The sequence below is a fragment of the Engraulis encrasicolus genome, chromosome 4, assembly GCF_034702125.1.
Source record: "Engraulis encrasicolus isolate BLACKSEA-1 chromosome 4, IST_EnEncr_1.0, whole genome shotgun sequence".
Lineage (NCBI taxonomy): Eukaryota > Metazoa > Chordata > Actinopteri > Clupeiformes > Engraulidae > Engraulis > Engraulis encrasicolus.
The window spans coordinates 570673-585000 of NC_085860.1; the positions used below are offsets into that span (position 1 = coordinate 570673).

A 14328-nucleotide genomic window follows, 5' to 3' on the forward strand; every position below is an offset into this window, starting at 1 on the left:
CGTGCGCACACACACGCACACACACACACGCGCATACACACACACACACACACACACGGGCTGGAGGAGTAAAAAATTAGATTTTTTAGCATAGTTTCCAATAACTTTTAAAGATTCACATTCAAGATTCATGACACTTGCGGTCATTGACAGAAGGCAACAGAATTGAGTTTGTTGTAATCAATTATAATCATTTTTTCGTCATCCTTCTCTGTTGACAGAGTTGTTGAAAGCAACACTAAAACTATTTTGAAGCTGAATAATGTGCAGATGACACACAGAGCATTTGTCGATGCGTTTGAAGCCCACGTCAGTCCCCTCTCAGTGCCACTGTGTCCTGTCACACCCATGTCTAACTGGGACACAGGCAGGGTCAAGGACAAATCAGCTGACATAAGTACTAAGCAGTGTGAAGGAAGCTCCCAAATTAAAAACATTGTAATTGTCCATTCACAAGTATCGCTAGCTATTAACATTCAAGGCAGCTCATTTGGGCAAAATTTGGCAACAATTCCACTTTAAAAATAACAAATTAATTATTGTATTCATGCTGTACCTAATGAATGGATGACATTTTTCAACCTAAACCATGGGTAGAACATATTTCACTGATTCTTGATTAAGGGGCTAATACAGGTTTAGATGTTGAAAGAAAAGTGAATTACAAACAATATGGTGACAGTAACCTGAGGGTGGTGACAGTGGCATCATTATTAACTACATTTAACAAAATAAAAAGCCCTCTCAAGTCAATGGCATCTTGCATAAACACTTTATGTGTGTGTACATTATGTTTGTGCGTGTGTTTTTTCTTCATCAGTTAGATTCTCTAGGAGGTAGGTCACTGATTCTTGAGAATGTGGCAAAGTTGTTCAAATCCAAAATATAGAGATGTATTATCATAGACGAAGGTCTTGGCTGTGCAGTGAATGTATTGGCCAAGCTCCCCATGTTTTACATTTTTCATAAAATAAGCTCTTACTTGGTTTTGTCAAGAGTGTCAGACAGAATTATAAGTAAAAAAAAATGTGTTTACTGTATTAAAGTTAAGAATTACTTCAACAATTCAACATAATTGTAAATACATATCAGGGTATCTGCACATTTTTGCTCACCCAATTTAATGCTTTTTAATACCATTTTTAATACCTCCAACAAGAAAATTAATACCACTACACGGGGTGTGTGCATGTGCACGTTACATGGTATAAGTGTTATTACATTGCTATAATGCAATGCAATACATATATACAATACAAGTATTATTTAAGACTATTGTGCTAGTAGTGAAGCCTAATGTGAACACATGTAAGCAGCAGCAAGGAAGAACTGATCTGGAAGCCTATGGAGACCAAGCTTGCCGAATTGCATACAAGCAGGAATTTAAGTTAATGGGGGGGGCGCTAATGTTTCTCCCTCAGTCTCGCACATGCTTTAATAAGCCTATGAAATAAAACTGAGCATGCATTCACGCTGCTCTCTGTGTTATTTCATTCTCACTGCCAGCTCCCTTGTCACTTTCTGTGGCAGACATTTGCCATGACTTGCTATTGTTAAAGAGGTTTCTGAATGATGTGGGAGTTTTGATGACTGAAGAATCTGCCCCTCCCTTAGAATAATGCATTATTTAAAATCAAAGTAGCCTGCGTCTGTGTTAAAATACAGTTGATCTGGCTGCTGCCCAGGAGGGCCCAAGCCCCAATAGTCTTTATTGTTGTGCTTAATTTAACCAAAGAGATGCAAACACAACAAAAAAGAGCGAGGTGACACACACTTGTTTGAAATCCCATTAGGCCTAACCCATTTCTTTTAAATTCCTTCAAAACTGAAACCATTTCAAAATTGTGCATGTTTGAAAGTTTGATGACATTTCATCAAATACCTTCAATTATAAAAATAAAATAAAATGGGCAACAATTGACCATTCATAATGGATAAATAGTTGAGTGCACAGCCTACTATGAGTAGAGGCTATAACACCTGTGGAAAAAGGGTTAAAAAGGAACGGCTCTGGGCTACTCCGCCTTTCCCCCCCAAGCTTCATCATAGAGACGGTGTCATCTAGCAAGAGGCGTTCTACTTTCAGTTTAGCAACAAGTCCTTCTTCGGAGCGGCGAGAGCAAGAAGCAGCAGCAGCTTCATGTGAATACCACAAGCATTTCACCGCTGACACGCGACTAAAATATAAGCTACCGATGCACACGCCACGCGGTTACCGATTTGGACATCCTCGCATATCCTCATTGCGTCATTTAGACTCGTAAACACAGGTTTATTACATTTTACACACATTTCCACCGCTTGCAACTTCACTACACTCAGGCCCACTCCCGATTGCGTTACCCCTTGACAGCATCAAATAACCATAAACACAATGATACGAAGCTCGGAGACTTTGAAGTAGAATATTGCACGATTAAACTGCTAATCTAAATTGCAATCATGGCATTCATGAAATGATATGCGCTATAGCAAACGCTACACTCAAACTCAGACTTACGATTTCGACGAGTAAAGCGGTACCATAGAAATATCCACGCGGCATTTTGGTTGATGACATTTAAAGTCTCAACTCTTTACTGCGGTCAAGTCAGCCACCACACGCATTGTGGTCGATGGAATTTACTTGGTCAGCCATCTTCATCAACCAGTAGGGGGATCCAGACGAGGGGGTCTGCTACCTGGCGAGTGCCTTGTTTCCTACCCCAGGCATGTTCCTACTCGGAGCGCTTGTTGCCGTCTGTCTTAATGATGGAAAAATGTTTTTACGTAATTTAACTGTCCAAACATCTATATATTAGGCTACTGTATTGTGTCTAGATGAAATTTAATGCCGATCCTTTGGAAAATTAATGCCACACCTCGAAATTTAATGATTTTTAAAGCCTTAAATTGCAAGTTCTGTATTTAATGCCTTTTAATGCTTTTTAATGCACCGCGGGGACCCTGCATATTGTAAGCATATTCTTAAAACTTGTCAAAAACATGTAAAACACATGTTTTTTTGTGACCTCCATCAGATGTGACAAAACACCCTCCAAATGCACCTCAGTGGAGACTAGAGTATAATTTTGGATCACAGTTATTACTAACATGTCGGCAATGTTTCATTAACCAGCACAATTTAGTAAAATATGGAACGAGATGACGAGCAGAACAAAATCTGACGGTGGTGACATCTGACGGTGTGAGACAAAAAAAATACTCTTTTACATATTATGCATTGTTCGTTCACATTAGCCATTTTGTTTTCACTCTGTATCTTAGGTGCTTCATACCTTTCTGAAAAAGTATATATTAATTAACATTAATGTAATATTATGCTATTAAAACCCCCCGATGGTGTTGACAGTTCATGGTTGGGACAGTACCAGTGTCCAAACAAATTAACAAATTGAGGAGAAAATAGTAAACTTACAGGGGCTTCAGTGATGGTGAAGTATGCAGTATAGCTAAAGGTTTGAAAAGGGGTCCTAAGTAATGTCAATGACTTTGTGCATACCTGATTTTATTGTCTTTAAAAAAATCTGACAGTGGTGATGACGAACATGCTGCACACATTTTGAGCAATCAGAAAATAAGTAAGGGTTAACGTTTGGCGAGAAGGTCGCTACCGTGGAATAGCAGCACGACAGAGAGAATCTTTAGACCCCGACGTGGAGTGGAGGGGTCTTGTTCTCTCTGAAGTGCTGCTATTCCACAAAGCGACCGACTCGCCGAACGTTAACCTGCTTATTATATGGATATACTTAAATGATTCACACATGGCGACAGAATGATTCACACGTGGTGTTGTCTATCACAGCAGCTGATTAGAGTGACAAAAGATCGGACCCCCTACGGAGTGATATGAAACATTCGTTTTAGCAGTGAAAAGTCTTGTTGCCATTGACAGCGGTCTGATATAGACCAACTCGTCCTTATCTCAAATATCAGATGTGCGAACGTTGGGGAGCCCCATTGACCGATGACGTCACACCATATAATAATAGTTAATATCGTTTTCCACTCACTATGTGCATATCTGTAGAACCACTTCAATATGCTCTTCCACGTCTAGGTGATATTATTCAATTCCATCAGTGATCTTTTTTTTTTAATTGGAGTGTGGGCAGGTTTATAGCCATGAAAAGTGATAAAATTACACTTAGACACAAACCCCAACTCCATAGAAGTTGGGACACAAGGTAAATTGTGAATAATAACAAAATACTGCCATTTTCAAAACGTCTGATTCTTACATTAGATGGAGAACGGCACAAAGAAAACATGTCAGCCATCAAAACTGACCAAAATTATTGTTTTGGGGGATATTCATGAATATGTAAAAACAACACGTCTCAAAAGAGTTGGGACGGGGACAATAAAAGGCAGCAAATGCCAAGGAAGACTAAAAACAAAACAAAATACAACACTTAACAGTTAAATACATTAACCGATGAGATGATTTTATATAAAAAACAGTGTTAATTCCTATCTTTCAAGTGAGCAGGGGTGCATAGAAGACTGTTAAACCCCCCTGTCATTTGCAGACATGAAGCATTGCTAATATGGTAAATTTTCAATAGCTGTAATTCTTGGAGTGCTAGAGTGAGACTACAGCCAATATATATCTCATGATGTCATGAACCTATACAATGATTTTAATGACAAAAATATCTTATATACAGTCAATCAGGGTAAATCAAGGGGAATTCAAAAAGGTATGTAATATCTATGGTAATTATTCCCTCTGCTTCTTTAATTCTGAGTGACTCAGCCTCTCTGTGATGGCCTTATACCTGGACACTTGTGTTGTCCATCAGTACAATTAATTTTGAAATGTTCTTCTTTATTGTTTTATCTTATTTCGATGTTTATTACATTGCACTGATCCCCGTCCCAACTTATTTGAGACGTGTTGCACTTATCAAGTTAGAAATTAGTACATATGTCCCCCAAAACAATATTTTTTCTCGGTTTTAACACTTGATATGTTGTCTTTTCACTATTCTCCATCTAATGAATGTTTTGATAATGATAGCATTTTGATTTTATTCACAGTTTACCAAACGTCCCAACTTCACCGGAGTTGGGGTTTGTATTTCAAACAACTGTGCATTTTTGTAACAGGCCCCTTGGTCATTACCTGGATTAATTTTGTTCATGAAAATGTAGTTGATTTTCACTAGAAATAGCATGTTTATTGCTGGGATATGATTTTGCTTAACTTTCAAGAATCAGTGAGTGATTTGAGATCTGGAAATGCTGAGCACATGGATGAAGTCGACTACAGTGGTCAAGAGGGACCTCCTGTCAGCAGTGTTGCCACAATGAGCGGTTTTCAGCCGAATTGGGCCGCGTCGTACGGCCATCTGTGGGCAGGATTGAGTGCCTTTAGGCAGTTTTTGAGAATTTTTTTAAGGGGCGGTCATATGTGGCAACCCTGCCAGTCAGCAGGCCTAAGACTTCCAAGGGCAGTTCCACCTTAAAGGATCCAAAGTCAGTCCGTCTCCCTTCGGCCCAGCCGGTCACCGAGACGGGAGGTGATGACACTTCAAAGGTGGAATTTCTCGGCGCTGGGAAGGGGACACTCGAATGCCGCGAGTGTGTGTGAGCGTTTACCATGACCCCGCCATGCCAGACGGCTAAGAAAGAGCAGGCTTGATAACGACTCGGTCACTAACCGGAGTGTGTGTGTGTGTGTGTGTGTGTGTGTGTGTGTGTGAGAATGTGTGTGTGTGAATGTGTGTGTGAGAATGTGTGTGTGAGAATGTGTGTGTGAGAATGTGTGTGTGAGAATGTGTGTGTGAGAATGTGTGTGTGAGAATGTGTGTGTGTGTGTGTGTGTGCGCACCTGTGTGTGTATGTGCAAGCGTATGTGCGCGCAAATGTGTGTGTGTGCGGCGCGCACGTGTGTGTGTGTGTGTGTGTGTGTGTGTGTGTGTGTGTGTGTGTGTGTGTGTGTGTGTGTGTGTGTGTGTGCGTGCTGTGGAGAGGGTTGACGCATATGGGAGGTACAGTATCTCAAGTCTTCCAGTCACCACATACCCAGGTGACAGCTGAGAACGTTTAAAATGAAGACCACTCACTAAATTCACCACACCAGCATCATCAACACCTAGCGCACGCGCACACAGACAAGCAGACACACACACTATCCAAAACACACACATAGACACAGACACACACTACCACTATCAAACTCTCACACATACATCACTACCACCACCATCATCATCATCATCACCTCAAGCGTGCGCACACACACACACACACACACACACACACACACACACACACACACACACACACACACACACACACACACACACACACACACACACACACACACACACACACACACACACACACACACCTCTGGTCCTCTCCTACCTCTGGCCTTCTCTGTACTGTACTGTAGACAGGCTGACAGACATGTCCTACTTAGCACAACAGCTGACCCGCGCTCCACCCCTCTCTGGTACCACACTTGTTACCATGCTACATTACCATTCAATACATCCATCCACACATGACCGCTTGCTTAAATGTTTATCCTTTCACCCAATCACCAGAGGTCTGCTGATAAACAAACACCCACATTATCTCACACACACACACACGGACAGACACACCAGTCAGTGTCCCCGCTGTCATTCAGGCTTCAATCCTCCCCGTGCTTATCTGGAAAGGGATGCGGTGACAGCACAGGACAAGCACTGATGGCAGGCAGCGATGGGACACATCCAACTATACCCCCCTACCCCCTCACACAAGCATGCGCGCACACACACACGCACGCACACACGCACGCACAAGCACATGCACGCACAAGCACACACACGCACAAGCACACACACGCGCGCGCGCACACACACACGCACACACACACACGCACGCACACACACGCACGCACACACACGCGCACACACACGCACACACACACACCTGTGGCATTTCCCTGCTGGCATCACTCTCACTGTTCGGCCCTGACAGTTTAATCCCTACCAGTGAACACGTACTCTGTCGATCCCTCACACAATCACAAATGCATGCACACACACACACAAACAGACGCACGCACGCACGCACACACAGACACACAGACACACACCCTGAGCTGTGTTACCTGGGCTGTGCTCGTATTTCAGGCTGCATAGCAGCAGGTCTGATGGTTGTGCACGGTGAGGAGCGTCACCCCCCACCGCTTTTAATAATAGAGAGGAGCTGCAGTTTTGTCAACACGCGCTTGATGGCCAGCAGAAACACACAGCCTGCTGACAACAAGAGCCCTTTGATGGGGTAGCGTGTGTGTGTGTGTCCGAGCGGTGTGCCCGTTGCATAAGTGTGTGTGAGCCAGAGTGTGTGTGTGTGTGTGTGTGTGCGCGCGTGTGTGTGGAGATGCGTGACGCATGGGCCAGAGGCCCGTGTATGCAGCTGCGTCTCTCGTAAACACTTCTACAGTAAATTTAAATTTGGACAGGGATTACTGGGGCTCACTGGGCATCTGGGATGGCGTGTTGCTGGTAGGTGGTTCGTCTGTGTCTGTGTGTGTGTGTGTGTGTGTGTGTGTGTGTGTGTGTGTGTGTGTGTGTGTGTGTGTGTGTGTGTCAGGGTTCCCACACCTTTTTCATGAACTAATTCAAGCACTTTTCAAAAAAGCTTCCTTTGTATTGGCAATTGACTTTGCAACAACGTCATCTGACAATGTCTCCCTCCTCTCAGTCACATCTCCATCTTCCATTTCTCTTGATGTCTCTCTGTTGCCCTCTCTGTCCACTACCTTTTTTGCCTTTCCTATCGACAGCCATAGCTGAGGTTTATGTGGGGTGAAATATACAAATTATTTTAGGATGTGTTTATAGTGTAACATTTGTGGAGGTAAAAGACCGAAGTTTGATGGGTATCTTGAAGCTCTACAAAGACATCAAACACCTTCCCCCTCCAAAAATATCCGAGGTACTTAAAACGTACTTAGTTGTCAGTGAAACAGAATCTTCAAAAAAGCATGAGTGTGTTACGTATCCACACATTAGTAGCCTTTTTATGCCCTGTATTGAAAGTTGCTAAAACATCTGTGTATGTAATGTAATGACATTTAATGCTATACAAATGAACCCACTGAAACCAATAAAACTGGGAGCATTCTGGTGCAGTTCAATCAATGAGTCGGGGAAAGCTGATACGTCTTTTTCCCTTTTGCACCCACCATCGGTTTCTTGGCTACTACACTGCTCAAGAGGTTGTCGCCATGCAGTGTTGCCAGATGTACGATAATTATCATATTTGTACCATGATTTTGTCCATATTGTCCTCTGTACGATCAAAAAAACATGATGGACGATAATTTCAGAGTTCAGTTCATTTAGATGCAATTCAGTTCATTTAGATGCCTTGAAACAACAATTTGGGTTTTGTATGATAATTTCCTCCCAAAAAGCCCCCAAAAACGATAATTTTGAGGTTTTGGTACGATAATTCAGCGTTATCCATCTGGCAACACTGTCGTCATGCCTCATGACAATGTTTGAAGCACAGTATGATCGGGCCTGTATTTCCAGGCGTTTCAGGTCTTAATGGGTTAATGTGATGTGATGTTACCTGGTTCTGCTGCTGTAGGTTGTTGAGGTTGCCCTGCAGCTCGTGAATCTGCTGCGTGTAGACTGCAGCCTCCTGAGGCCCCTTCTCCAGTTCAGCCTTCAGTTGGGAGATGGTTTTCTGCAACGCCACCACAATAATTAAATGTTTTTTAACACATTTATTTCACTTGAAAGATCAGCTAGGGATTTAAGATTTCAGAAACAGCTTTACCATACTGAAAAAATCCTTTTTTGTGTGCGTTTAACATATGTGGCAATGACAAATAAAACGCACACGCACGCACGCACGCGCACACGCACACACACACACAAAAACACAAGATGGAGTCATGCAGCTCCACAGCAGAATGACCACAAATGCACTGAACCAATAATCCATGTGATGGCAGGCATGACATGCCAGACGAGGCCACAACACACAGGCAGGACAGGGCAGTGTGAACACTCCACACAATACATGACAAAAATATTACAGACAAATTATAGTCACGCTGCAACTAAACAAAATGCTTTTGATGACAGGTCTCCACTAAGATCGCAATTGACACAAACAAATCCCATAATCTCGGACTGCTCTCCACAGCTTGTGGCGTTTTTTATGTCCCACATCATTCCTGGGTCGTGACTGAGGTGTTTGTGTTCGGCGTTGATCATTCCTGCATGCTGAGTGACACTTTGAGAGGGTGCGAGAGGGTGTGCTGTAGGGGAAGCGGCAAGGAGAGGAGATGAAGGGATTTACCTCCAGTTTACGAATCTCCAGGGTGCACAGTGTACAAACAAGGGGCAAGGGAGGAGGTGAAGAGAGAGAAGTGGAGTAGAGCAGTGAACGAGGAGAGGGGTGAACGAGGAGGAGAGGAGAGGAGAGGAGAGAGGGGAGCAGAGAGGAGAGGAGAGGAGAGGAGAGGAGAGGAGAGGAGAGGAGAGGAGAGGAGAGGGAGTGAAGGAGCAGAGGAAGTGAGGAGGAATAGAGGAGAGAAAGACACACACACAAAGCAGTGAAGGAACACAGGGAAGGAAAGCACAAAAACACACAGATAAAGCAGAAGTATGGGGTTATTCACCACAGGGCAGTGGACAAAGGAGAATAGTGACAGACCTGAAAGCCCACTTCAAAAAGACACCGCAATGCCCTAGACAGCTTTCATAAGTGCTGATTAGCATTGGTCAATATGATGTCCAAACATTAGTGACCACCAGACATTAGCATGGTCTACTAACCACTGCAGTGACTTCAGAAAACATGGGCCTGGCATGTAACAGGTGGTGCAGGTGTGACACTTCTTAGTCTCCCAACTTGGCATTTCAGCATTTCAAACAGATACTCATTCACTGAGCTTTGTTTCAGTCCAACCAGCATATGCAGTAGGGCTGCATGATTATGGAAAAAAATCTATAAAAAAAATCTATTTTAAAAAAATATATAACAAAATTAAATATAACCAATAATGAATTACATACAGGATCAGCAAAATAAAATGAATTTTAATAATTATGTAAAAGGCAATGGCATGAAACTTCGGTGAACAGATTTCTGGCCAGAAACACCAGCCTGTCAGTATGTTCTGGCTTGAAGCAGGCTCTCGCAGGTAGGTCACTATTGCCACGATTAAATCCTGATTAAAATCACTATTTCGATATCACGATTATATCATGATTTTCGAGTATTTTCAATTAATTGTGCAGCCCTAATACGCAGTTGTTAGAAAAGTCCACACACAGAGAACAATTAGAGTGGATGGAAACATCAGAGGGGCAAAAGCTGAGAAGCATGTAAAAGAAGTTGCGAAAGTGAAGTAAAACAAATGCAGGAATTTCACTGAACAGCAAATGAAGATACGTTGTTAAACATGTATACCGGTAGATTGAGGTTGAATAATGGTTTTAGTAGAACACTGTTTAGAAATTAACCGATATGCCAGATGAAGTCAGTGGGTTCTGCAGAGCTCATTAGACCTTAAGAGAGGACAATACTCTGAACATGACCCTACATTTTCATCACCACTTAGTTGAATAATGGCATACTATTAAGTCTGTTCCGGGAAAATGAATCAGCGTCACCTGGCTTGTTCTGACAGAGCTGCACATTGGCTTCTCATGCATTTATGAGCACCGAGCAGGTGCAGGGATGAGCTGTAGACAAAAGAGGGTGTGTGTGTGTGTGTGTGTGTGTGTGTGTGTGTGTGTGTGTGTGTGTGTGTGTGTGTGTGTGTGTGTGTGTGTGTGTGTGTGTGTGTGTGTGTGTGTGTGGAGTGACTTTTGTGGCACCTCTTTAATGAAGTCTCCAACTTCTCCACCCTCAGGGCCCACAATGTTTCAATAATGCAGTAATGATGTGTGAATTATTCTTATGGTCCACCAAAGGAAAAAAAAATACCCACTTGATATCTGCTGGGGACACAGCATGTGTTTACTTGCCAGCCGACTACATAAACTATAAATGGCAGATTTGTTACAGATAACAGGTCAGAGATTTCAGGTCTTCCTCAAAACCAACACACAAGCGTCTCTACTTGTCTAGTTTATGATTGTTATGCATTGCCTTCTGTCTTTTACCCATAAGCATCAAACCTGCTTATATTGGACTACAGATGGAAGTTAACGCCTTTGCCATGTATCTATATTCCCCCTACCTATTTTAATCTTGCACTTTCACTTGAATTTACAGTCTGCTAGTTCCAGGTCATGATCAAAATACCACAACCATTAATGAGCATCATACTGACTCTTCCTCAGTGACAGGCAGGGAAATTGCGGATGGAACAGACCGCAGTTAATATCTAACTTCAAGAATCTATCATGAAGGCGAACGGTCACTGGTTCACAGCCACCAACACCCAAGATGACCACTTATCACAGAGCTGTATATCATTGCCATTTATCTATCCGAAGGCCAAAGTCTCGAGGGGCCTCTGCAACACATACCGTACCGGTTCACTAATCTCGCCTAGCCTCGCCTAAATTCTTATTTTATGACTATGTGAATGAATAAGACACGCAATTAACTCGGATATGAAACAAACACACCTATGACTGTCAAGTCTTATCTACATCTTAAATAAAGCACCAACATGGTGATAAGAGCTGGGCTGAGTCACTATTTATGGCTGATATACTACAACTGTGTCAGTTTACAGAGGAGAAGGAAAGCAGAAGGGGACGAAAAAAAGAGAGTGGCGAGAAAGTGAGAGCAGAGGGAGAGAAAGTGAGAGAGGAGGGAGAGAACGTGAGAGTGGAGAAGAGAAAGTGAGAGTGGAGAAGAGAAGGGTGGTTGACTACGCCATATTATGTGTTGTATACCTCTGAGGTAGTGTGGTTGGCGAGCAGCTCGTCGTATTGGGTCTTTAGGCGTTCCGACTCCTCCTCTCGTTCGCGCGTCATGCTGTCCATCAGGGTCTGGACCTGCACCAGCTCCCTCTTCAGAACATCAACATCCTCCTGACCCGGCCTCTGCAGCTACACACACACAGAACACATAAGCAACACACACACACACTCACACACACTCACACACACACCAGCAACTCCACATCGCCTGGTCAATGATCACATCAACACGTTTCCAAACACACACACACACACACACACACACACACACACACACACACACACACACACACACACACACACACACACACACACACACACACACACACACACACACACACACACACACACTTTAGCAGTACGAGCCTGTGAATCTTAAGAGGGCTCCTTTGACCTTTGACAGGCCAAGTGTGTGTGTGTGTGTGTGTGTGTGTGTGTGTGTGTGTGTGTGTGTGTGTGTGTGTGTGTGTGTGTGTACGTGCGCGCATGCGTTAACTTGTTTTCTTTACTGTAACCCTTCAACCTGTGATGATTTCAGCTTGTGCAGCAGTAGCAGTCAGGCCAGGAGGGGTGTGTGTGTGCGTGTGTGTGTGTGTGTGTGTGTGTGTGTGTGTGTGTGTGTGTGTGTGTGTGTGTGTGTGTGTGTGTTAGAGCTGGAGGCAACACGTCGATGACGTCTACGCACTGACTGAAAAAAATAATCGACATCAAATTTTTGTCAGCGTGACGCACGGACATGCAACATTTAATCATAATTCGACATAGGCTATTGGATTTCCAATGAAAAAAAAAACATCTCACAAACATAGTGTAGTGAATGATAGTGTGTTTGTTAGAGTGAAAGGGCGAGGATTCTGAAATGCTTTTGGGGACTGCAAGCATGGAGAAAGCCACGTTAAAATTTAGCAACATTACAGGATGAAGACGAAAGTCGCGACCTCTCCACTTATTGAGAAGTTCAGCGTTTGCATGGCTATTTTGGTCAGGGAAGCCCAATTGGTAGCCTTTAGCCTATGCTTGTCCCATACATTTAAGAATCATAACTATTTATAGATCTAGGCTATACATTTCCCGAGTAGGCCTATCTGATTAAATGTAGGCTATGTGAAGATGACCCTCCCTTGTTGTTTGTTCATATGCACGGATGAGATGGAAAGCCTGGCTGTGCCAAACATTGTTTAAAAGTTTTCATCAAATTTTGGTCGGCACACAAGGTTTTGGACATACTAGTTTCTACTGGCACCTGGGCTGAGCAAAAAAGACAGATACGGTGAGAGGATGAGATCTTCCTCGGCTGGTGAGCACTCCGCATGTGTGTGTGCGCGTTTCCTTCCCTCCCAAGACCCGACAGTTGCTTACAAGTCAATTTGAGGGCAAAAACAGCAAAGACAATATGATATTTCATTCACATAAGGCCTACACGCTCCAAATAAAGCATTGGCTGGAGAGATTTTCAACCAGACCGCAGCGCAAGCAGACAGTCATTGTGAGAAGCCAAGTAACACACCGGGAAAATCGCCGTCTTCGCTGCCGCTCGCTTACCATCAGTGCACAAGCCCTTGAAATAGTGAAGTGGCATATCGCAACAGCACATGTCGGATTAACCAAATGATATGCAACAAAGTCGCCAACAAAGCTTGGACTTAACATTTAATATGCCAACGTTGTGTGAATACGGAAAGGCCATGCACTGTCCTTTCAGGCTACAGAAGACCGCTACAGAAGACGGTTTCGTTTCACCTCGTGGGAAAGAATTTCCCTGCACTGCATTGGCTGAAACTATATGCCTAAAGTTAGCGATCAAACTATCAACAACCTCATGCATTGCTCTATTGCTTTAATTAAGATTAATTAAACTGCTGTGCCTGTGCAAAGAAACTGATGGCAAGACAGTGCAAGCTTTCTGCCGTCATTCACGTTTCACATTAGGGACGGGTAAAGTTGCAACATCGGTTGCAATACTTCCCCATCGTCTCGTGCTAAAACAAAATATCATTTAGGAATATTATAAATCAATAAATACAAGTTTTTTTTATATGAATTGTCAAGGCTATGCATCAAATAGGATCGAATTTTGAACGATTGTAGGCCTATCTGTAGAAATTGAATGAAGCGCTTAGTGCCAACTAGCACCCATGTTTAAAAAAAAACACACACAAAAAAACGTTTCGTCGATGCTTTGTGCAAGTAGTCGAGCGACTAGTCGTTAGAAAAATAATCGCTTTCCTCCAGCCCTAGTGTGTGAGTGTGTGTGTGTGGGTGGGGAGGGGTACCAGTTCAGTGTTGAGTTTCTCCTTCTCCTGCCGTTCTCTGTGCAGTTCCTGTGTCAGTCCAGAGAGCCGCTGGTCTGCCGCCTCCCGTAAGCTCTTCTCCTCGTCATAACGCGACTTGATGTCTGAGGAAAGAAACACACCGCATTTTC

General features: G+C 43.2%; 1 protein-coding gene across 1 annotated transcript in view; it reads right to left on the reverse strand.

Annotated features, from left to right (window-relative positions):
- Positions 1-14328, reverse strand: part of eea1 (early endosome antigen 1) — a 58749-nt gene that overhangs the window by 34199 nt on the left and 10222 nt on the right. Inside the window, exons 8-10 of the mRNA XM_063196413.1 lie at positions 14180-14301; positions 11880-12035; positions 8584-8700 (exon numbers count right to left, since the gene is read on the reverse strand). Coding sequence (XP_063052483.1) covers positions 8584-8700; positions 11880-12035; positions 14180-14301 — 395 coding nt within the window. The remainder of the gene's footprint in view (positions 1-8583; positions 8701-11879; positions 12036-14179; positions 14302-14328) is intronic.